The 24,498-nt window shown below is 44.8% G+C and overlaps 1 protein-coding gene across 3 annotated transcripts; it reads left to right on the top strand.

The window, feature by feature from the left end:
- The first annotated feature begins 2,888 nt into the window (after window positions 1-2,888).
- HNRNPA3 (heterogeneous nuclear ribonucleoprotein A3) lies at window positions 2,889-22,750 on the top strand. Of its 3 annotated transcripts, XR_010786378.1 has the most exons (14): window positions 2,889-3,022; window positions 7,555-7,581; window positions 8,731-8,853; window positions 9,750-9,896; window positions 9,983-10,193; window positions 10,990-11,079; window positions 11,183-11,284; window positions 11,370-11,438; window positions 11,986-12,129; window positions 12,280-12,399; window positions 12,492-12,594; window positions 18,109-18,175; window positions 21,326-21,392; window positions 22,644-22,750. XR_010786378.1 is itself a non-coding variant. In XM_066575788.1 (12 exons), the coding sequence occupies exons 1-11, from the start codon at window positions 3,002-3,004 to the stop codon at window positions 12,575-12,577; spliced, it is 1,140 nt and encodes a 379-aa protein (XP_066431885.1). In that variant the 5' UTR covers window positions 2,889-3,001; the 3' UTR covers window positions 12,578-12,594; window positions 12,690-13,723. The 3 variants fall into 3 exon arrangements, 2 of the variants coding, with proteins under 2 accessions (XP_066431885.1, XP_066431886.1); XM_066575788.1 differs by lacking the exons at window positions 18,109-18,175; window positions 21,326-21,392; window positions 22,644-22,750 and adding an exon at window positions 12,690-13,723; XM_066575789.1 differs by lacking the exons at window positions 11,183-11,284; window positions 18,109-18,175; window positions 21,326-21,392; window positions 22,644-22,750 and adding an exon at window positions 12,690-13,723.
- The last annotated feature ends 1,748 nt before the right edge of the window (window positions 22,751-24,498 follow it).

The following is a 24,498-nucleotide window of genomic DNA, read 5'->3' as shown; positions in this document are numbered from 1 at the left end:
TCTGTTACTGTATGAAGAAGACGGCCACACTGCAGGTGCGGACGACTCTCTGCAGCGCCGGAAGACAGAACACATGACCGGCAATAGAGCCGGTCATGTGCTCTTTCTCCGCACCTGCAGGAAGACAGGCGCATCTGCGCCCGAATGCGCCAGTGTGACTGAGCCCTTAAAGTGATGCATGTCAGATTTCCAAAATTTGGCCTGGTCATTTAGGTGCAAACAGGCTTGGTCACTAAGGGGTTAAACACACACTGGACTCTGCAATCAACTCTTGGAGGGCCTTTTACATGCAAATGAAGATTATAAAGTGTTAATCATCATTAACCCTTTAAAGCCACAAGGCATAACTATATGCTGCTGCATCACAAGATCTATTAGTATACCCATATCTTTTTCACATGTGCTGCTGCTTAGCCCAATTCCTCCCATTCTGTATGTGCTTTTTTTTTCATTTTCTTTTTTGCCCAGATGTAGGACTTTGCATTTCTCCTTGTGAAAAATCGTTTTGTTACTTCTTTACTAGCCTCATGCATAATACAATAGTCCAAAATTGTGCGATTACTGATACATCCACAGAGGCTCATTTGTGGGGTTTTGCAAAACTGGAGTTGGGGTTTTCTCAGATGAAATTCTGGGTATATAGTTTGGGCAACAATGTGGGTAATCAAATTATCCGGAAAAAGCCCTGGTGTATTAAATTGTATCCCTGAGTTTTCTGGGGTAATCCACTGAGCATCAGATGAATCAGGGTATTTTCAACCTTGTTGGCTCGCTGGCTTCTTGTCCTGTGTAAATGCTCCCTGCTCAGCGTTTCCCATAGGAGGTGAAGCACTGAGAAGCCCGTGAGCTGGTGGCAAGTCTTTCAGTTTAAGTGCATGAGCTCTAAGGACCCTAGCGGTGACGTCAGCACTCGTGCAGTTGTTCGGACCCATGTAAAAGGACCTTAAAGGGGTTGTCCCGCGATAGCAAGTGGGGTCAAGCACTTCTGTATGGCCATATAAATGCACTTTGTAATATACATCAGGCATTAAATATTGGCCATACAGAAGTTATACACTCCCCCCCCCCCCCCCCCCCTCCGGTGTTGGCGTCCCCGTCTCCATGGCGCCGACCGAAGCCTTCTTCTGCCTGGATTAGACACGCTTGCGCTGAAGGGGCCGCTCCGGCGTGCTCGCGCCGCACAGGTCTTCTGCGCATGCGCAGAAGACCACTGCGGCGTGAGCACGCCGGAGCCAGACAGAAGAGGGCAGACTGTGCAAGCGCGTCTAATCCAGGCAGAAGAAGGCTTTGGTCGGCGCCATGGAGACGGGGACGCCAACACCGGAGGGGGTAAGTGTATAACTTCTGTATGGCCAATATTTAATGCACGATGTATATTACAAAGTGCATTAATATGGCCATACAGAAGTGCTTAACCCCACTTGCTTTCGCGGGACAACCCCTTTAACACTATATCGGCTCTCGACGGTAAGGGTGACTACAGAATGGCAACATGGGAATACAGCAGGAACGTTTACACTGACCACACTTTACGAACTCCATTAATATACTGACAGATCACGGGACACTAAGGCCTGTCTCATACTGGTGTTTTTTGCAGCGTTTTGAACACAGCATTAATCGCAGTATAATGCTCCTATTAAAATCAATAGGGCCTTGCAGATATGCGTTCGACCACGGCGCTGGACGGCGCTTTCCAGTGCCGCAATTTTCGAGTTCTGTCTGCTCTATATTTCTCTGTTTATCAGACCTCATCGGCCATCACAATGATGGGGAGGGCTAAAACACGCTGTTGGACGCTTCCTGCGGCGGAAAGTAAAAAACGTGGCAAAGCGCCAAGTTTTGAAATTGTGCCGGTTGCCGCGTTCATATGTGAGAGCTGCCTTATGCCCCTTTTACACAAGCTGAGTCTCGTTTGAACGAGGGCATGAGTGAGTGACGGCACCGCTAACTCGTTTGCCCTCTCACTCACTAATGGAGAATCATTTACATCCCGCTGCACTAAGTACCCGGTGCTCAGGACATTTTTCTTGAATTTTTTGACCCATTTTGCGGAATCTGCGGTCGGCGTCCGCACGGAAGATCCGTAGCAAATCGCAAGCATTGAAAGGCATGTACTATCGCTTTTTCCTTCACGTTCGTGGATATGAATTGCATATTTCGTGAGGTCAAGGGAGGTTGTCTAACCCGCTGCCCATTAGCATTAACATTACGAATGGGCCGCGGGTACCGTATCATCGCCTAGCGACGGCGCGGGAAATACAAATATATTATTTTTAAATCTGTACAGATTTTTCAGGTACGCGGGGTCGCCGGCCACGGTCACAGCTGGATTCCGCATGCGGGAGCCCGCAGCGACCCAGTTGTGTGCAGCCGGCTGTAACCTGGCTTTCGTTAACAGAGCAACTCCGTGCATGTGCAGCCATATCTCCAATCATGTCTCCTCCAAGCTGCTGGTGACGCAGCGAGCGCATATTGAGGAAAACGGAACCGCCCGTCCTCAGGGTCCGGCACCTGCACCCATCAGACTTTTATCACCTATCCTATGGATAAGTGATTAAAAAAAGCCTATTTTGGCATGACCCCTTTATTCCAACACATATACTACAGAGCAGTAGGAGTCTATGGGGGCCATATTGTGGCTTCATACTGTACACTTCAGGACTTCAGCCTGTGTTCTGTGTCTGGCCATATTTCAGTGATATAAGATGCGTTTCTATAGCTGTAACTAGATGATCAACTTTAATAAGATGTTTTGGTCTTTAGGTTAGACGCTATTTTAACAAAGACTCGTCTTTCCCGCCCATATCAAATACACAAAATGGCGGCGGTCGCCTCAGTCAGTCAGTCACGAAGCGTCGCACACTCGGTGGGCGGGGCTAGCGCGAGAGCGAGGCCTTGGGGGCGGGATTGGCGCCGAGAACGTCACGTAGCGGAGTGTCCTTCGCCCTCCTCTTCTTTCTCTTATCTGCCGTGGTAGGAGAGCTGCGCGCTTGGCAGAATGCCGCGACCAGGAATGGAGGTAAGAAGGGTCTATGGGGTTTTATATAGTTCGTCCCTTCCCCTCTGTGCACTACGGCGGCCGCAGGTTCTACCTCCGCTGCGTCACACACACGACTAGCGGTTATTGAGGCCTAGCACGGCTGAGGTAATCGTCGCTGCTTTCCCAGCGACGAGGCTGCTGTATGATGGCGCCTTTTTTTATTCGCGCTGGTCATTCTCCCGTAGCGAGCTCTCACTACCAGGCGGAAAGGCTTGGTGGGATTTGTAGTTTTTATAAACTGGTGAAGCATAACATGATTTCAACGTCGGGACTACAAGTCCCATCATGCCTTGCGCACCACATTTTAGCAGGGTGTTTTATCGGCCGTGTGAGGTAACGGTGGTCCGCGGTGTTGGTAGCACCGTGCATTGTCGTTCCTCCTCCTGCTGCGGCGGCCTGCAAATGGCGGCTATCATGAGGTGAGGAGGCGGTAAAATGGGAGCCGGGCTACGTCATCCTGTAGAACGGCGGCCATGTGCCGCGCGCGAGACAAAGCGGATGTGTGTGTGTGCAGGCTTTGCGCGCGCGCTCCTCCTGGTCACGTGTGCGGAGGAGCCGTCCCCGTGCGCCCTGGACCAGCAGATCCTCCCGCGGGGCTACAGAATGACCTGCTCCGGTATATAGGAGGCAAATACTTTTTTTTTTTCCTTTTACAGTTGCCAGAATTTTAAATGCAGCTTGTTTTTTCTCTTGTGTGTTACATGGGTCTGCAGCATGCTATGTAATGCAGATCAACGGCATCTGGTGTGGCTTTTGTCGCGGATCCTTCGCAGATTTCTTGCCGTACAGGCATGGGACTACTTTACATGTAAAGTGTATCTTTACAGGCTTTCGGCGCACCACATGCACAAAGCCGATTACAAGTGGCCACAAAATAGTGTTTCACAGCTAACAAAATTGTGATAACATTGGTGACCTTTAAGGCGCGATGTTCACGTGCGGATTTAATTTGCGGATTGCCGCCTGTAGAAATGGAGCTTCTGCCAATGATTTTACGTCTGCTGCCTTGATTTTATTCCGTGCGGATCTGACTTCATTCATCTCTATTGGAGTTTAGGATCCACAGCGATTCACAAATACACTGCAATGCATTCGCGGATTTGAAGTTTAGAAGCAGTTATGGCGGTGGGGAAAAGGCTTGGAGGAGGAGTTGTGGATTTTTTCCGTGCGGATGATCTGTAGTACATCCACGTGGGAAAACCCCACAATCTGCCATCACCAGCAAGCATTCAATTATTTTTTAAGCATTTTATAGATCAGCAGATGCGCTGCGTGCCGTGGATATAAGGCCCAATGTCCACGTGTGGATTTTGCTCCTCAGGAGGTTGTTTGGGTATACGGTATGGTGGCTTATTTTTCACCATTCTGCACCAAATCCTCAACATGTGACTGCATTTGACAAGTTTTTTTTTTTTGTATCCTGGAAAATCTTCCAGGATACAAAAGGGGGTTTTCCATGGAAAAATCGATCAGCATAGGTCCATTGCTTGGGACCCCAGCCGAACGGACGCATGCTATCATCACCGCAAATAAAGAGAGCGAAGCGGAAGTAGTAGAATTCTCCACACCGACCTCTGTGTTATGGCCGGTCCTTGTAACTGCAGGAACGGCTCTCATTGAAATCTACACAAGTCATGCCTGTAGTTACAAGCACCGGCCACTACACAGAAGGTGGCGCCAAATTTGGAAAAACAAACTTAAATTTATCCGTGTATCTATTTGTAAGACGACCTGGGGTGCGGTCACACATAGCTGATTTGCTGCAGATTTTCCACAGCTGAAAAATTCACTGCAAATATGCACTGAAGGGGGACTAAAGCTCCATAAACTGACTAATGGATGCCAGGGTGCTGGCGGCGTACTGTTCATACTCGCCTGGTGCCGGCCTGTAAAGTCCATGCATCGTCTGAAAATCTGACTTGAGTCCTGTGTCTACACGCCTCCATAGACTTGTATAGGTGTGCACACGCATGGGACTCTAGAGTCAGCTCTTTGGCCGGTGCATGGACTTTGCAGAGAGGAACCAGGTGAGTATGAAAATGTCTCACCTGGTTCTCTATTACCTGCACTAAGGCTAATTTCACACAGGCGAGCGTGATATCAAACCAATATTTCCCTCGAACATACAAATTTCTCACTCAGATGTTAGTACGGACCTGCCAGAGGTTCTGGGTGGCGCTGTGTGCAGAGAAAACTTGGACTCTTCCCCCATCTGCATGTACTATAGGGTAGAACAGGAAGGGGAGGAGTCAAAATTTCCTCTGGGATGCTGGCTGCAAGTGATCAATTGGTAAGTGGATGATTGGGTGATGCAATGCTGCAGCTGGACTAGTTGTAATTGGCAACAAGACTAGTCTTGCCGCCAACTGCAAATTATCTTGGTGACTGTTTTGGTCTCCATGTGGAGCCTGTAGTAACCCTCATGAAACAGGAAGCTATCAGCTGTTGCTACCATGTTGCAATTTGTCGCTGGTATGCAGTTTTCATCTAGGTGCTGCCCTCTAAGGCCGCCTGCACATGAGCGGGTCGGATGCGGCAGCGAGAATTCTCGCCGCGGGACCCGACCCGAGAGCCTGCAGGGACGAGTGCGTACTCTCCCGTGCCTGGCGGCCCCAGCTCTTTCATGTGCCGGCTGCGGCGCAGACCGGAGCCGGCGGCCGGGAGAGTGCGTGCCCCGCACAAAAATAGGACATGCCGCGGTTTGTTTGCCGCGCGAGCAAACCGCGGCTGTCTGCATAGGAGTGCGTATTGTAATGCACTCCTATGCAAACTTTCAGTGGCGGAAATCCCGCGGCGGGATTTCCGCCCGTGTGCAGGCGGCCTTACTGGTGATAAATTACAAGCATTAGAGCTAACGCCCATGGATGGATTATCGCTGCCGAATTCACGGCCAGACGCTCGCCACAAATTCTTTAGCAATAACCGTCCATAGACATGCTGTAGTAATCGATTCTCCCCTGCCCACGAGCGGAAATCAACTGCAATTTTCTGCTCACGGGAGAGAAGCGCAGCACCTTCTAATTTGTGCGGGAACTTTGCAGTCAATGGAAGCCGTCTGTTCCGCTGTGAGCACAGCTGAAGTATCGCAGAGAATCACCCGGCGCGTCATGCATGCCGCCTGAGACTCTCGCTGCGGATCCGGAGAGCTGAGTATAGGGTGTCTGGGGGGGGCACCGGATCTGATTCTGCTGCAATATTTCGCACGCAGAATCCGACCTGGCCGTGGGCATGAGCCCTTACTGGCGGCAGCTAATGTTCACGTAATGGAATACTTTGTTGCGTAACAGTCGCCTGGGACATGTAGTGCAGCGGGGGAACTCAGCTCTGCATATAAAGACTGGTGGGTTTTACGCTGGTCTTTAACAGTGTGCTGTGGTAAGAGGTGCCTAATTTCATAAATGCTCCAGACTAAAAAAAATTACCTAAAAGCCAAATTAAAAAAAAAAAAATCTGAACGCTTGGGGTGCATGCACACAGGCGTATGCATATTTCAGTCCTTGAATATGCAGCATATTCATGCGCTGTTATCTGCTGCTGATTTAGCTCGGAAGTACGCAGGTTTCTTTTGTATTTACACATGCCCATTGATTTTAGTGGGCTATTATGGTGCATAAAGTGCCACGGATATGTCTCACCTAGTAGGTAAACCTGAAAGCGGAGTGAATGTTTCCCCTTCATCTCCTGGTGGGTGGAGGTCGTGTTGATGCCATCTATAGCTACACAAGAAACCTCTTGCATTACAGCTGTGAATAGCGCTGTGGCTGGGCTAGTCACTAGTGGCAGCAAGATTTAAAAATTTTTTTTACCATGTGCAAAATCTTAGGCGCATTGGCAAGTATTTAAATCGTACTATGGAGCCCTGGTCTTTGGCCGCTCGTGCCCGCCAGACAGAAATCTATGGCAGCTATCAACTCTCTAGATTTCCAGTTTACCCAGATTGCTGCTGTAAATTACAAAGAGTCTGATAAGCTGTGGAGGCCGCCATGTCCCTTCCTGTTACGTCACACATTCTTGTGTAAATGTGGAGGGCACGAAAACTTACTAGTTGTGTATCAGAGAACTGCTCCCTTCCCTCTGTTGATCAGTAAAAAAGTGGTGGTCCGTCAGGAAAACTTACTAGGTGTTACAATACAGACAGAAGACAAGCAGTTACTTATTGAAGGTATAGAACATCTGCACCAATTTTGTGGAATTTTTTTGCACCACTTGAGCTGCCCTTACAACTTCCATAGCTGTCAGACTAAAGCTTGTTTGGCCAACGGCCATCTTTTACTGACTTCCCAATAATGTTTCGATGGAGAGTACTCTTGGGAACAAAAGATCAGGCATGTTAAAAAATCAAATATGGCTAATCTCTCTGCTATTGAGTCGTTTCACTCCTGCGATTTAGGTAGGGTAATTTGTTATACTGTGTGTGGCTCCTGGTATGCCTGTATTTGGGGTATACTCAGCACTTCAGATGTTAATTATTTTTGTCATAGTAAAATGTTTCTTTTTTTGTATTTTATTAGGACCACTGGAGTTCATCAGATGATGCTGTAAGTATACAATGTTTCTTATCATACTTGCTGTGTATCCTATGGGGATACTTTTTTAATGAGTAGGGAGACAGATACACACTTTTTAACTGAACTCCAGATTTCATGTTCCAGTCAGCCAGAAGAAAATTTGCATCCATTTTTACACAGTTGTCGTGATCTCTATAAAGGAAGGTATTTTTTTTTCAGCATGCAATATGCCCTCACTTACCATGTGGCAAAAACTTTACAAGGATATACTTGCTATAACTTACCAACTGGTGGGAGTTTCATTGGTGGAACTTCTGCCATTAAAAAAAAAAAAAAAAAAACTGACAGTGCTGGTTAAGCATTAAAGGGGTTGTCCCGCGCCGAAACGTTTTTTTTTTTTTTTTAACCCCCCCCCCCCCCCCCCCCGTTCGGCGCGAGACAACCCCGCTGCAGGGGTTAAAAAAACAACCCGCACAGCGCTTACCTGAATCCCGGCGGTCCGGCGTCTTCATACTCACCTGCTGAAGATGGCCGCCGGGATCCTCTGTCTCCATGGACCGCAGGGCTTCTGTGCGGTCCATTGCCGATTCCAGCCTCCTGATTGGCTGGAATCGGCACGTGACGGGGCGGAGCTACACGGAGCCCCATTCAGAAAAGAAGAAGACCTGGACTGCGCAAGCGCGGCTAATTTGGCCATCGGAGGGCGAAAATTAGTCGGCACCATGGAGACGAGGACGCCAGCAACGGAGCAGGTAAGTATAAAACTTTTTATAACTTCTGTATGGCTCATAATTAATGCACAATGTACATTACAAAGTGCATTATTATGGCCATGCAGAAGTGTATAGACCCACTTGCTGCCTCGGGACAACCCCTTTAAGTTCTCCTTATTCTACTATGAACATACCTGTTTGTTCCCACATGTGTGCTGCTGCTATCCAGACTTGATTGCAGTCATAATGTCTGCACTGCAAACATTCACCATTGGTCATTACATCTGTTATGGGTCGTGTTTTCTCCTAGTGACAAATTTTGATAGATTGTATATGGAGTATAGGCATCAGACGGCACACTTTCTCCACCTGTAGGAGTCCACGTGACACTTTTTGATCTGTTATGTGTAGCTTTAAACCTGTGTTTATGAAAAGACTGACATTTTGTCTAATTTTCTCCAAACAGGGACATGAGCCCAAAGAACCTGAACAGCTAAGGAAGCTGTTTATTGGAGGCTTAAGTTTTGAGACCACTGATGACAGCCTAAGAGAACACTTTGAACAATGGGGGAAGCTAACAGACTGTGTGGTAAGTTATCTTGTATGTTTAAGTATGCACCCATCATTGCAAAGCTGCTTTGTAAAATGAGACTTTCACTATAGGCAGTCTCCAATTTAATATTGGTCTTTATGCAAGCACGAGTGACCTGACTGGAACAAAAGCAGACATGTAAGCTCACAGAATGATGTATAAAGCCCCATTTTGGCAGGACGAATGTTGGGCAAGCGATGCCCAACACTCGTCCTCGCACATACTAGCTCTCGTGCTGCTGCAAGGGAGCTAGTATCGTTGCCTCTCAGCGAGGAGGCTGCAGGAGATTTCGCTCCTCGTGCTCCCCTGCCCCTCTCCATTGACATAACATAGCAGCCGTTTAGTACTGAACGACAGCTATGTTAAGTCAATGGAGAGGGACGGGGGAGTGCAAAGAGAGAAATCTCCTGCAGCTGCAATGCCCCCTGCTAGCTGCTCTGAGCAAGCCAATGCTTCTAGCTCCCGTGTGACAGCACAGGAGCTAGGACATGCAGGGATGAGTGTCGGGCATAGTTTTCCCTGATACTCGTCCAGTCTAAAAGGAACCTTTATTCTGTACCTCTGTATGGCCTTCATGCTTTATGCAGACTATAGATTCTGATTAATGGCAGCCTGATTTACATTGCTGCTGTCCTGGTCTAGGTATTACTAATGCATAATACAATTGTTAATGAGTTTTATACACTTGGAAGTCTTGGAACTTACATGCTCTTTACCATAGTGCTTTTCAGAGGGTATTGGAGATCATCAGTATTTAATCTTATGGCAAATAACTTTCTATCAACATTTAGGTCTGTTATAATGGATGAAATGACAATTGTGACTTTGGTAATCTAGTTCTTAGAATCTAGATGGCAATATCAATTTTTCTGATGCACTATCCTATTATTTAGGTTATGAGAGACCCACAGACAAAGCGTTCCAGAGGCTTTGGTTTTGTCACCTACTCGTGTGTGGAAGAAGTTGATGCTGCCATGGCTGCCCGCCCACACAAAGTTGATGGTCGTGTTGTTGAACCCAAAAGAGCAGTTTCCAGAGAAGTATGTTGTTTGTTTGGGTTTTTTGTTAGTTTTTTTAAATTTGAGTTTTGCAACTTGTGTTAACAAAACTTCCTCCCTGCCCTTAGGATTCTGTCAGACCTGGTGCACACCTCACTGTAAAGAAGATATTTGTTGGTGGAATAAAAGAAGACACTGAAGAGTATCATCTACGTGACTATTTTGAGACCTATGGCAAGATCGAAACAATTGAAGTCATGGAAGATCGCCAGAGTGGAAAGAAACGTGGCTTTGCTTTTGTCACATTTGATGACCATGACACGGTTGATAAGATTGTTGGTAAGTAGTGATGTAGTAGTCTCTTTTAAAGCTCAAAAACCAGAAAGTGTTAATGTCTTTTTGTATTCCTTCCCAACTTTGTCAACAAAACCATGCAAAATGGTGATCAAATGTGAGTGTGAATGAGATCTAGCGATGGAAAACTCACAACTCATTTTGATCACTTGCAGAAAAACATTTAGTAGAATGAGTGTTTATGGTCATTACGTTAACCACCTGAATGCTTTACATCTGACATTGTTTGTACTCTAGTTACCATTGCACAGAACTACGATCTGAATAATCGTTCGAAAGACCAACTGATGGTTATTTCATGTAAAAACCTCCACCACAGGGTTATGAGTGATCATGCGCTTGCTAGTTTAATTTCAGTTAAAATAAAAAGCTGGTTAATCAAGTGTCATCTGGTGCAAAGTTGCAGTTTTGGGACAACTTGTGAACAAATTTGCATGGAAATCCCAGCTATGATCTGTATGTTGTCAAACAGCTAAAGAACAAGAAATGCTCTGGCTAAAAACAGGCAAATGTCATTTGAACGCGTCGGTGACTTTCTGAATGATGGTTGCTCCTTGTAAAGGACTTTTTTGACGTCTGAGGATAACTGCAGTGTTATCTCCTGGTACCCTGTTGTATATTGTAGTCATCCGCAGATCAGCAAGAACTGTATGGTGTCTTAAAACTGAGCCCGAAATGTTACTAGCACTTATTTGGGAAATGGAGTGAATGGATTTTAGATTCCGGGTGTATTTCAAACATGACTTGGTGTGACGTTTCCTTTTTTTTTTTTGTTCTTTAGTGCAGAAATACCACACTATAAATGGCCACAACTGTGAAGTTAAAAAAGCCCTTTCGAAGCAGGAGATGCAAACAGCCAGTTCCCAGAGAGGTTTGTTCTTGGATAATTTTTTAATATATATTTTTGCATTGTGAAAAATATGCAAAAATATTTTAAAAAAAAGTAGTTTAAGATTGTTTTCATTTCGTATTAGGCAGAGGAGGTGGTGGAAGTAATTTCATGGGTAGAGGTGGAAATTATGGAAGCGGTGGAGGAAACTTTGGAAGAGGTGGCGGTGGTGGTTTTGGAAACAGAGGTAAAGGTTGCCTCCAAGATAACTATACACAAAATTATAGATAGATTTCCTTTTATTTATTTTCAATTTCTTTCTTTGTTCACAGGTGGTTATGGTGGTGGCAGAGGTGGTTATGGCAGCGGTGGAGATGGATACAATGGATTTGGTGGAGATGGTAAATATACATTTTTCCATACATTGAAATCCATATTTAAAGGTTTTGGGCTTTTTCCCAAACCTCAGGAACCAGTAATTACATTCCTTAATGATATTGGAATATCTGTTCCTGATGATGCAAAAATCTGGTATTGATCTTTTTTCCATATGTGCTGATCACTCATTTGATAGAAATGCTTTTTCATGCCAGTAAAGACTTCTAAACTCTGGCTATTTTTTGAGCCCTAACTGTTGACTGGGTTTTCTGCAGACATTGAAGTTCATTCTAGACTAACTAAAATGAGTTGCTGAGACCTGAGGGGTTGGGCTTCAATGCCAACCTTAACCCCACTTGGGTCTCGGCAATCCTTCTTAGTTGCAATCTATTCTACTGGCTGTGTGCACAATAGCCTTTTTTGGTGTAACATTCTTTGCCATTACCATTATAGGCTATGAAATACTGTACATTTGCATAACTTAACACTGGCAAATAAACCCTTCATGTAGTACATGCCCATCTCCTGGATAACTCCTTCATATTAGCGATTTTCTGCCTTGTAAACCAGGTGGCAGCAGTTATGGTGGTGGACCTGGCTATGGCGGCAGAGGTTATGGCGGTAGCCCAAGTTATGGAAACCAAGGTGGTGGCTATGGTGGTGGAAGTGGCGGTGGATATGATGGCTACAATGAGGGAGGAAACTTTGGTGGCGGTAAGTAGTGTGTCCCCCACCCCCACCCCCCCATGATGCATTCACTGTATGGGATAATCGCTGGTTGCCATTAAAATAACAACTGAAGTGTATTGCAATATACGTTATTTTTGATATCCTAATTGTTTGGTGTTTTTTTGTCTAATCTAGGTAACTACAATGACTTTGGCAACTATGGTGGCCAGCAACAGTCTAACTATGGTCCCATGAAGGGAGGTGGTGGCAGCTTCAGTGGAAGAAGCTCTGGAAGTAGCAGTGGCCCCTATGGTGGTTTGTAGTCCCAATCCTTTTATACCTTCTTCTGTATTTTGTGTGTTGTGTACAAGAGTAAACTTTTTTTTTTTTTTTTCTTATTCCTGTAGGTGGCTATGGATCTGGTGGTGGTGGAGGTGGAGGAGGAGGAGGTGGTGGAAGTGGCGGTGGAAGCTACGGAAGCAGAAGGTTTTGAGTCTACAACAGAAAAAGGTAACTTAAATTAGCTGTGTTGTCTTGTGCTAATGAATCGCATTGGCTGAAGAAGCATTTGAATAATAATCTTCTTGTCCTATATCATTCAACAGGCTACAGTTCTTAGCAAGAGAGCGAGGAGTTGTCAGGAAAGCTGCAGGTTACTTTGAGACAGTCGTCCATGTGCATTAGAGGAACTATAAAATCTACTACAGGAGCAGCGATGATCCATAGTCAGAAAAGTTACCGCAGCTTATACAGGAGGCATTTCTTGTTCAGGACTGTAATAGCCTCAGTTTGTAAGCAGTGCAGCTGATGATTAATGCAATGTAGTGTTGATTAGATGTACATTCCTGAGGTCTTTTTATCTGTTGTAGTTTGTCTCCCGTTACCCCATTACATCAGGTATACTGCCCTGTAAATTGTGCTAGTGATAGCAGGAATAAAGAATTAAGAAGATTTTAACTTTAAAAAAAAAAAAAAAATCATGTAGTTCAGTGTTTCCTCGCTTAACAGGGCAAAAAAGTGTTGCTCGACCTAAATATTTTTTTTTTTATTCACGAGTTAATGTCCGATCATTGAAGAAAAAAATCAGAGCTGTTAGTAAAATCAGCCTGATAGTATTCAATAATGCAAGCTTAACACTAGAAACAATGAATGAATGGCAGTGGTATTTGAAATGTTTAGTTGGTCAATTTGTAATTTGTTGCATTGTCTTGGCTTTATATGGCTTACGTTTTATTTAAGGTTGGATAATTATTTTCTTAACATCCCAAATACCACTTGTCAGGCTCCTAGGTTTCCCCTCTTGGCAGCGATCTACACTTTTTAAACCAGTCTGTTGTAGGGTGACTTTATGCTTCGTTACCAGCTGTAGTTCTCTTGGTGCTGTACATAAAGTGGCACTACAGTAGCCTTGCTGACAAAAGTAATGTGAACTGGGCTCAGAATTTGCTTTTTGTTAACTTGGATCAGTCTCGAAGTCTTTTTTTTATTTCTAACATTACTTGCCAAGACTATATGAACTTTATAGTAAGGGGCAAGTACTTTTATTTGTATAAGTGAGCTCATTTGTATGTTAACCTTCGATACCAGCTTGAGACTTCTCCCGTGTATGTTTTCTAATAAAACTGGCTTGTATCTGTAAGCTTGCCTCAATTATTTGGCACAGCATTTTTCCATGGAGGGCCAGCAAGTTCTCTGGACAACTGAAAAGCAGCTGTGCTTTTTGGAATACTTTAAAGGGAACGTGTCATCACCTTTTGAGCCCCATAAATTACATTATGGGGCTGAAAGGTGATGAAACAGGGTGTCCAGGGAGCAGTTTCATACTCGCTGAATGCTATGTTCCTGCGCCATGCCCATGAAGCTGGCGCACACATAGTGGGACCTCTCAGCTGCCAGCATATGCTTGTGTCTGTGCCAACCTTCTGTGGCCAAAGTGCTGAAATGGGACATCTGGTAGGTATGAAATGCAGCTTCCTAGATCACCGTTCCATAGCCTTTTGAGCCCATAACGTAGCATTTGGGGGCTCAAAGGTGATGACGGGTTCCCCTTAACCATTTTTGGTAGCTTGACTAAATGGGATTGATGTAAGCTAATGTGCCACCACAAATAACCGCTATTGAGGGACGAAACAATAGATAAAATAACTGGTCTCTTCCCAATATTATGAGTTTTTCTTTGGCAGCCCATATATGCCATCTTCAGACACTGATGATTGTAATGAAATCTAGTGAAGACAGTTTAGTCGTTTATAAAACGAGCCTTATTTGTCTTCACATCTTGCACTGGAAATGTTTTAATTTCAATTAACATTTAAAATGGCTTCATGTTTTATGGCCATCTAAATTTTGCAACTATCTCCATTTATAAGCGATTATATGCTGCTTTGTCACATGCAAGACTGGTTTAAAACGTGACGTGTATTATCTTTGTCAGCACACCTGTCTGCATCTTTTGAACTGGATTCTTAATGCTGGGTAGCTGCCGGCTCATTTGCTCTTATTTTTGGTGGTGCTGCTTTCAAGACCCCAAGATAGAGGCATTTAATCAACATGTTGTGGAAAGCTTATAGATGAGTGTCCTGGACAGGTAGCCATATTGGCTATTTTTCTTCCAAGGTGACCCGTCACTAGGTTCATGCTCCACTAAGCCAGGGGAGACACCCACATTACAAAGGTGTCTGTTTCTGAAATGCAGTAAAAAGCGAAAAATTGCAAAAGCCGTTAAGCGGCACGGCCCATCTGAAGTTTCCCTTAGACTGATGAATCTAGGCACAGATAAACCCTTTACTATAGCTCAAGCAGATCAGGCCTCATGCCCAGTAGCTTTTTATAGTATGGGGTATCTTTTTCTTTTACCATTGCAGTGTGGGTGCCTGTCTTCATTTCATGCTGCCTGTTTGGGCAGTATGCACCTAGTGCTAGGCTCACTTTAAAGAGCCCCTGTCGGTTCTCCTGACATCTGTCTTGGTGAATACTCCGATTCCCCATCTGAAAAAAAAATACAATTCAGAAGCAACTTTTCTTGGATCTTTGTGTCGAATTATTCATAAACTTCCTGGAAGAACAGGATTAATTTGACAAGCTCTTTCCCTTTGCCAATGGGATATGTGCCTGTAGTGCCATACTTGGCACTGAGTGAGCTATGTAGAGACTGGAATGGTAACCCTGCTCCTGAAACATACAAATGAATCACAACCGAAGTCTTAATTATGAGTGCGATCACTGAAACACTTTAAAGATAATGAATATTATAAAAAATTGCTACTCGGGGCAGTAAAATGTTTGCCGGATAAAGGAGGAGCTGCTAACTTGTCCTTGCAATTGGTGCATGGATGCTTCAGTAGAAGCTGATCGAAACTTGTTCACTAGCATATCCTGACAATCTAGCTTATCACTTCGACTGGTGTGGGTTTAATCTCCAACCCATCCTGTAAATGAAGGGCATACAGTACCGGTACAGCGGACCCCTGCTCAGTAGGTGGCTGTGACACCCTATAGGGAGGGTTTGTGAAGGGGAGGCAACGTTGCGTCCTCATTAGGATATCCATGCCATCACTTTATAAGATTGACGGACTACTACATGGGCAGGAGGATAGCACCCCCCCCAGCTGCCATGGCAGACTAACAAGTCTCTGCCTTGTTTGCCATTCAAAATCCCCTTATGATACTTTAATGGCAAAATTAAATATACATATTTTAATATACCCAAATTTGAACCTCGTATAATAGCTACATTGTGTTACTGTGCAGTGAATGTCACTTAAAAGTCCAGAAAGCAGTGGTGTTTGTTTTTGTTTTTCTTCTCATCTTAAAGAAAAGCAAAGTGAAAAGTCGTATAACTTAAAATATATATATTTCTTCAAGTTCCTTTCCAATACCCTACTAGAGCATTCTGACCTAATAGATTGGATTTTTGATATTAGAACTTCCATTAATTGTGCAAAATCTCTCCGAAGAGCTGTGACGATTGAGCAGGAAATCTGTTCTGCTCGCTAACATAATATGAAGGGAATGCTTATTGCAGCAATCTTATTACAGCCTAGTTTATTGATCTACAATTTAACTGAATCCATGCCACATCTCAATAGATGGGTTAATTAAAACGAGAAGTGGATTTCTGGGTAAAGTATTGCATAAGATACCAGTGAATCAAAACGTCGGGTGGGTGGGGTATAAGCTATATGCTAATATTTATTTTTCAGGTTTGGATGTCTATTTCAGTTCTGTGTTAAGCCCGCATATTCAGCTCCAAAAAGACTAGCCACCTGAGAAGTGTCACCCCTGAAAGGGTTAATACTAGTTGTGCAGCCAACTATTCAGGTTGGTGTATTATGCGGTCTTCATGCAGCAGTGGTGTGCTGTTTGGTGACGTTGCACGTACCTTCACGCTGTTTTGTGATGTGGTTTGTACAGGTGAAACATGGTAAACCACATCTCTCCTGTAAAACATTCAACCCACAACTGCTGAAAGGGGTGTGTGGTAGCTGCCCACATGGCACACTACTGCTACATGGGACCTAAGGCTGCCTGCACATGGCAGAGACGTGGAATCTGGCCCTGACTGCAGATGGTGAACCCACGTACCTGGCAGACTTTTTCTGTGGATGGTCTGGACTGCTTGCCATCAAACATGCACTGTACAGACTTTCCTGCTCTGTCACTAGGCGATGACTCAGGTACTGCGACCTTTTCGCAATGTTAATTGCGGGAGGAGCCGCGGGTCGGACGACTTAAATGGAGGCTGTGTGCAGATACCGCACAAAAATAAAGCATGCTCGTTTTGTTTTTTCTCGCCAGTGGAAACCACAGTTGATTTCCGCTCGTGTAGGAAGAATCACGTTTTCATAGCATGCTATGGACTGTATTTGCTGCAGAACCTAGAGGCGGCCCCTGATTCTGCAATGCAAATCCGCCGGTGTGCAGGCAGCCTAAGGGTTTTGTTTGAGACCTTCAAGAACTTGACTATCTCAAAATTAAAGTCCAATGTCTTGCCTTCACAGGAAATGTATCGCTGCTACTTTGTAAATTCTAGCTTAATATGTAGAGCCTCGATTTACAAAAGTGCAGGGTTTTATATACATTAACCTTCTGATTACTACTTTGCGAAACATTTTGAGATTTCAGTTCCTCTGACTTAGTTTTCAACCACTCAGTTCTAAACTGTTACAAATGCGATAAAACAAATTGCACTTTAGTAAATCCAGCTTGAATGGTCAAAAATCTGTGGTCAAAATGAACACTTGAAAGGGTCTTCTACTTAAATAGTGATGACCTATTGGGTTAGACCATCACTGTTCCACCATCCACCTAAACTGGAGTACCGGAAGGACTCTTGTGAGTGCTCTGTCCCCAATACAAGTACAACTGGCATCTGTGAGTTACTGCAGCTTCGTTCCAGTCAAGTGAATGCAATAGAGCTGCAGTAACTGGCATAGCCACTAGTCCTTCCACTACCAGTCAGCCATTGATGGTCTAGCATAAGTATAGGCTATCAATATTTAATTCTTGGAGTACCCTTTATAGTATCTATGGATACGATGGTCCTAGTTTACTAGCTCAATAAAGGGGCCACGATTAGTTCACTGTTTGGAGTTAAGCATTATCTTCTGTACTAGAATATTCTAAGCTGTCCTGCCTTATAGACCAGTGGATTACTTGAGACCCTTCTAGCACAGCACCTCTCGCCATTACGGTATGGATTCAGTCAGCATTATTAAAGGAGTTACAGCAGGAACAAGAGCTTCAAGTTCCCACGAAGTGAATGCAGGAGTTACTATGCTGATAGTGAGGAGCTTCCCCAAGACTAGTTACAGCTGAAATAACGAAGACAGTCTAGCAAGAACATCATTTGGAGCCTACTAGAATGATAGCTACTGTACTACAGGTGTGACAAAAAAGCCAATAGGTCTAGCAGTGAGACCTGAAAGCAAGGGCCATAAGAATAGGTAAGGTGTGCTTTCATTCTCTACCCTATAGACCGCAGCTCATAGTATAAAGTCGTAATATATCTCTCTTGTTCCACAGGAAGCGTGGAATGGCTTGATGAGAAGACATGGGTTCTCTGGACTCCAGCTCATTATGGATGAGTAAGGTTTGTAGTGGTTTTGGTTTTTTTTCCTTAAATTTTCAACATGAGCAGTTCCACTGATAACACTAACATACTGATGGTGCATTGTCAAATGTATTAAACACCTCAGTGCATCTTTGGCTTAAAGGGATGTCCTACGAAAAGTTATGACAAGACATGGGGATAACTAGCTGATTGTGGTGTCAGATCCCTGGAGGACCATCATTTACAAGAATGTGGTTTCCAAAGGTCCCTGAATGAATGTAGCGGCTTTGAAGCATTTGCGCAGCACATTTGTTTCCGTGGAACTGACAGCCAAGCAGTTGTACTCTTATCTCTGGCAGCCACATTAAAATGACTGGAGCTGGGTTTGCATACGTGAGCAATGTTCCTGTTCAAGGAACCCTGTCATTTGTGATGGTCTGATCACTGGGACCTCACATGAATCGGCTAGTTACTCCCCCACCCCTATTCTGTGCATAGGAGAACATTTTTAGGTGGGACACCCAGGGCAAAACTAATCAGGGATGATTCTGACTGCCAAATGGAGTAAATTGGTTTCTGCCTTATTGGGGCATTTTTTGCCTTCCTTCAGATTAGCAAGAAGGGGGGGGGGGTGAAGGGTGGATACGGGCTGAACTGGATGGAGGATACTGGATGGACATTTCTTCTTTAGCCTTGCATACTATGTTACTATGCATGTTAACGCTAAATGGGTTGGGTAAGGGTGTGACACAAGGTATCATAGAATGGTAGAGTTGGAAGGGACCTCCAGGGTCATCTGGTGCAACCCCCCTTCACACTGCAGGATCACTAAACCATCCCAGACGGTGTTTATCACAGGCCCTGAAGGCAGCGTAACGTTATCAGTTTTGTCCAATGTTCCATCAAAGTTCTGCTACCGTAAATGGTTATACCCAATAGAAACCAGGGTTGTCAAATCCCATGTAGCCAATGTGGCTAGAAGATGGTGGTTACTTGGCTTGTTTAGGGTTTTCTATTGATGACAAAGTATTTAATTGCAACTTTAGGGCTCCTGCACACTGGCAAGAGCAATATATGGCTGTGATTCACGGCTGGATATTGCCCCCACAATCCTGAATATGAGACTTTTTCACGTGGAAACAGCCTTGCTTCCCTCATCCCCACCCTGGCTATCACAACCGTGGCAGGAGATTGCGATGTTCTCCCATTGTTTTCAATGGGACCAGCGCTACTGCTGCCAACTCCATTGAAAACACATGGAAACTCCTGGATGCGACGGCCTCACATCCCTGTGGAGCTGAAAGAATCCCCTGCTGCAGCTGTCACAGCCGCCGCATGGAATCGCAATGTTCACTTATTGATTTCAATAGGTGATTTTGCAAAAAGAAAAATGCTGTTTATTTTTATCCATCACAGGAGTGAAAACATCGCAAATGAGAGTGAAACCATTGAAAATGATGGGTTTCATAATCGTGCGTTTTCACTCACTCTATTTTCTCGCCAGTGTGAAGGAGCCTTTATAGCAGGGGTGTCAAACTCATTTTCACCGGGGGCCACATCAGGTTTTTGGTGAACTTCAAAGGGCCGATTGTAAGACAGTACAGTAAGGGCTCGTTCACACCAGCGTATTTGCGTACATAATATGCAGAGAACAGAAGCCATTCATGTCAATGATTTCATTCACATGATGTATATTCTCACACAGCATGACCTATTTTGTTTCAAACTACGCACCCTGATAGGCCATTGAAGTGAATGGGCCGCGCCAATACGTGGTGAATGCGCAGGAAGCCTATGTATTCAATGCATATTTGCGCACCATCTCAGGGGCCCATCTGCGTTCTTTTCTGCATGCCCAAATACGCAGGCATAAGCGATTTTCGATTGCGCAAATACGTAGCGTATTTGTGCGACCGAAATGCAATTACGCCCGTGTGAACGAGCCCTAATAGTGACCCCCATAGTGGTCGCAGTAGTAATAGTGACTCTGATAGTGGCCTCAGTAAAAATAGTGACCCCTATAGTGGTCGCAGTAATAATAGTGACTCTCATAGTTGCTCTAGTAAAAATATTGACCCCCACAGTAGACCAGTTAGTAATAGCGATCCCCACAGTGGCCCCAGTAGTAATAGCGACCCCTACAGTAATATTACCCCCTCCCAGCAGCAATATTACCCACTCCCAGCAACAATATTAACCCCCCCACACAGCAACATTAACCCCCACCAGCAATATTAACCCCTCCCCCCTGCACCAATATTAACCCCCTCCCAGCAACAGTATTAACCCCCACCCACCCAGCAGCAATATTAACACCCCCCTCCTCCCCTTCCCAACCCGGCAGCAATATTAACCCCCTCCCAGCAGCAATATTAACCCCCCCCCCCCCCCCCCCCCAGCAATATTACCACCTCACCCGACCCCCGCAGCAATATTAACCCCCTGCCAGCAACAATTTAAACCCCCCCCCCCCCAACACACCAGCAATATTAACTCCCTCAGCCCCGGCAGCAATCAGCATTATTAACCTTCTCCCAGCAATAACAATATTAACCCTCACCCCCCAGCAGCAATATTAACTTCCCCCTTCCCCAGCCATATGCTTACCTCCTCCTTGCTGTCAGCACCGTTCCTCCTCGGATCGTGCTGAGCCCGGGTGGCATATGAACTTTTCCCACAAGACTTCTGCACTATTGAGCAATTCCAGCAACCTGATTGGTTGTTTGGTTCTCTGGGTTGGCTGATTCCCCAATCAGATTGCTGGAATTGCTGACAAGTGCAGAAGTCTTGTGGAAAAAGTTCATATGCGTCCGGGTGTGCACTGACATCAGTGAGCAGCACGGCACGCTTCCTCCCTGAGTCCTCTCCTGCGGAACTGAAGAGCAGGGGACTCAGGGGAGAAGGGATCAGCGCTGTCAGTGTGATTACCAGCGGGGAGCTGCGGCACCCCAGCTGGTAATCACTACAGTGGTGAGCGGCCGTCGGCACGCCGCGGGCCACATAACACAAGGCAGCGGGCCGGATTCGGCCCGCGGGCCTTGTGTTTGACACATGTGCTTTATAGGTTAAAAAGGAAAAGTGTGTAGAACTGTAACTGGAAACTTAGATGTGTATGAATCTAGGCTCTGTGCTAAAATACCAATTTGCACATCTTTCAGCAATTTTTGTTTTTTATTCCCCCTGTTGTAGGAACCTTAAGAGTACCGTATCCTGAGAGGATCTAAGAGCATGTGGCTTTCTTCAGCTGAATACTGGGGTGAGTACAGAAACAGTTTGCCCCGTTACAAAAATCCCATAATATCCCGTCTAGTAAAAATCTTACATTGGCTGCTCATGTAAAGTCATTAAAATGCGCAGATGGAATTCCAAAAAGCACAACTGTTATAAGCTCAGGCAGTCGCATCTTTTATGGTGCACAGAAGACAGAACATGGTGTTATTTATGGTGAATGGATGAGGATGACTCTGCACATGTGCTGTCATCTGTGTGATGCAGGAGTAGAAGATGTGAAATGCAGTGTCTCAGGCTGCCTAAGCTGGAAACCTCAAGGGAGAAGAGGACAGACAAATAGAGGTGAACAGCCCAGCAGACTGTTCACCCATAAGGGTGTATTTACACAGGCAATGTGAGTTGTGCCTGAGATTTTTGCGTGCAACTCATACTACACAACACATGGGGACACTCTGCACACTACATAATCTATTTTCCAGTAAGACCTTTTTCTTTTCTTTTTTTTTCCCCCCTGAACTTGGACCATTGAACCCATTCAAACTAGTGTCATTTTCCCGTTCGGTCCATATCGCCATTGGACGGGACTCATGTGTGACTATCACCTGTGTAAATACGCCTTAACTTAAATATGGAAAAGAGATCTGTGCATTGGAGCATCTGATCGACCAAATGTACTGGTTTACCACTGTCCCACATATGGTAAACGTTTAGAAGCCCGATTCTAGGAGTATAAAGGGAACCGGTGAGGTACTTTTATGTTGTGCTCACATAGGGCAGCACGTTATAGGGACAGACATGCTGATTCCAACAGTTCACTTATGGGGTACTGTACAGGGATTTTGGAAGCCTAATGGTTTTATTCTGTAGATTACTGCAGCTCCCAGAAAGAGTTGAGTCCAGATTATTCATGAGACCCTAGTAAACCCACCTACTAGCCCTGACTGACAGTGTTCTAGCTATTATGCTGCATACTAAGAGTTTGGGTCGGACTAGTAGGTCCTCATGAATAAACTGAACTCGACTCTTGCTGGGAGCTGCAGAAGCGAGCTGTAAGTTCTCCAGAATCCCTGTACATTACTGCTGGAATTGTCACTAAATATGCCTCCCTCAGTGAGCGCAGCATAAAGTACCTGGCGGGTTCCCTTTATCAAAACTGTACATCTGCCCTAAAATGGTCAAAGATGAGCTTAGCTGTGTAACTCGCTCACTAGATCAGAGTAAAATTGTTCTCATCTTTAAATTGATGACTTTCCTGTGTTTTTGTTTACATCCATAGGTCTAAAACTGGATTTTATGCAAGAGTCTAAAAGGGAGAAAGTCCTAAATGGTTGTAGATTTGTAACTTGGAGAGAACCAGAGGAATAAATCCTAGTTTGATATAAAGTCTTTTTCTTTTTACTTTTTTGGGAATGCGGGTGCGCCTTCATAAATTTGACTTGATGGTTAGTACATAACATCTTATGGCAGTACGGCAGGGATGTGAGTGGCATTTTTACAAAAACCTACAATAGCGGCCAGTTGCACACTTCTACAAAATACGATAGCTACAAATCTAACTTTGACACATCTACTCACCTGAGCTAACGGCATCAGCCGTGCCAGTGCTGTTCTGGGGATCAGACTTTGGGTCAGGTCATGATCTGCGACTGCAGGAACCTTTGTATTCATCTAGTGTCAAAATTAACCGAAGACAAATTTACTCCTCCATTATTTAGTCAGCGTTCTGCCAAGTTGGAGTGCACAGTAGTTCTTCCTAGATAATTGTACACTACATTGATTTAAGCACAGAAAGATGACAGGCGCTATAGACGGCAAGTCTGAGAATTTCTTGCACTGTATAAATGTATGGGCAGTACATACAGGACATTCCCCTTTATAACTGGCTCTGCAAGAGGGTCTGGAATACAGCCAGTTCTGAGACTGCGGATTATAAAACACTGACTGTAGTGTCTTCATTATATGCGGTCTACCCTGACGTTCACCAGCCATAGGACATGCTGACATAGATTGAGCAAGTTGCAAGTAAGATATTAATGAACCATCTGCTTATTAAGATATAAATAATATATTCCCCCCCCCCCCCCCCAATGTATTAAAGGGACTGATTACCTGATGCACATTGTGCATACGTGCTCCTGACTGGACAGCGCTGCTCATGTGGACAGCACTGGTGGAAATGTTGCAGAATGTCCACAGCGGGAAATTCCACATTTAAAACGGGGTCCAATTCTGTACTATTGGTGTGGATTTTTTACTTGAAATTTCAGCAGATGCAGCGCTCAACTCCAAAGTCTGTCATGTTGGTGTGCAGCAGCCCCTGGTGGCTTCAGTTAGTGCAGTGCTTTTGGTCAAGTAATGTGACTTCTCTATCTCCTGACCAGAGGCTTGGCAATCACTAGAGGCTGCCAGATGAAGGGTTGCAACAAAAACTCAAGACTTCGAAAGTGAAGGGAGCGCTGCATCTGCTGAAATCAGCTGTGAATACAGGAACCACATTAATGGTTCAGATTTTGACTTTCTGGATGTGAAAATTCCACAGAATTTCTGCACCATGTGAATGTAATCATGTGCAGTTAAAATCAAAATTATTGAACACTTTTATTGCAAATTGGGTTAATTTGCCCAAATTACAGATTTTTGTCAGTTCTGTTTTTTTTTTTTTGCAATCTTAAATGGTGTGACACTACAGTAGTCATTTAAGTATCTTCTAGCTGTCTTGGCATTATTTAATCCCCTGAATAGAATTTCTCTTAGGCCTTGTTCACATGGGCGACAAAGTCACACGATTTTGTCATGTTGCTACAATGCTACAAATCGCATGTAGGTGAAGCCCATGCTTTCCTATGGGTTACTTAACATGTGCAATGTTTTTGTAGCATGCAACAACCTGACACCAAAACATCATGGGTCCTACGATATGCGTGCAATTTGTGAGGTTTTGTAGCCCATGTTTACCTATTAAGCCTTCCTCTCTGGTGCATCGCACGAAAACGTGATTTTTGTGGGTTGCAACTTTGACAGTAGGAAATCCTAGTGTCAAAGCTATAATCTAAGCCCTAGCTGCAGGAAAAAATAAAGTATACATCACCTTAAACGCTGTCAGCCTGGCTGCATCTTCTGGCCGGGGATTG

Source organism: Eleutherodactylus coqui, chromosome 8 (genome assembly GCF_035609145.1).
Source record: "Eleutherodactylus coqui strain aEleCoq1 chromosome 8, aEleCoq1.hap1, whole genome shotgun sequence".
NCBI classification, from domain to species: Eukaryota; Metazoa; Chordata; class Amphibia; order Anura; family Eleutherodactylidae; genus Eleutherodactylus; species Eleutherodactylus coqui.
Note: the sequence above shows the minus strand (reverse complement) of the source record. Positions and strands in the feature narration are given on the sequence as shown.

Bases quoted from the DNA above. Each gene is read 5' to 3' on its own strand.
- HNRNPA3 (XM_066575788.1), top strand. From the start codon at position 3,002: ATGCCGCGACCAGGAATGGAG. The intron at 11,285-11,369 runs GTAAAGGTTGCC...CTTTGTTCACAG, and splicing joins TGGTGGTTTTGGAAACAGAG to GTGGTTATGGTGGTGGCAGA. The intron at 11,439-11,985 runs GTAAATATACAT...CTTGTAAACCAG, and splicing joins CAATGGATTTGGTGGAGATG to GTGGCAGCAGTTATGGTGGT.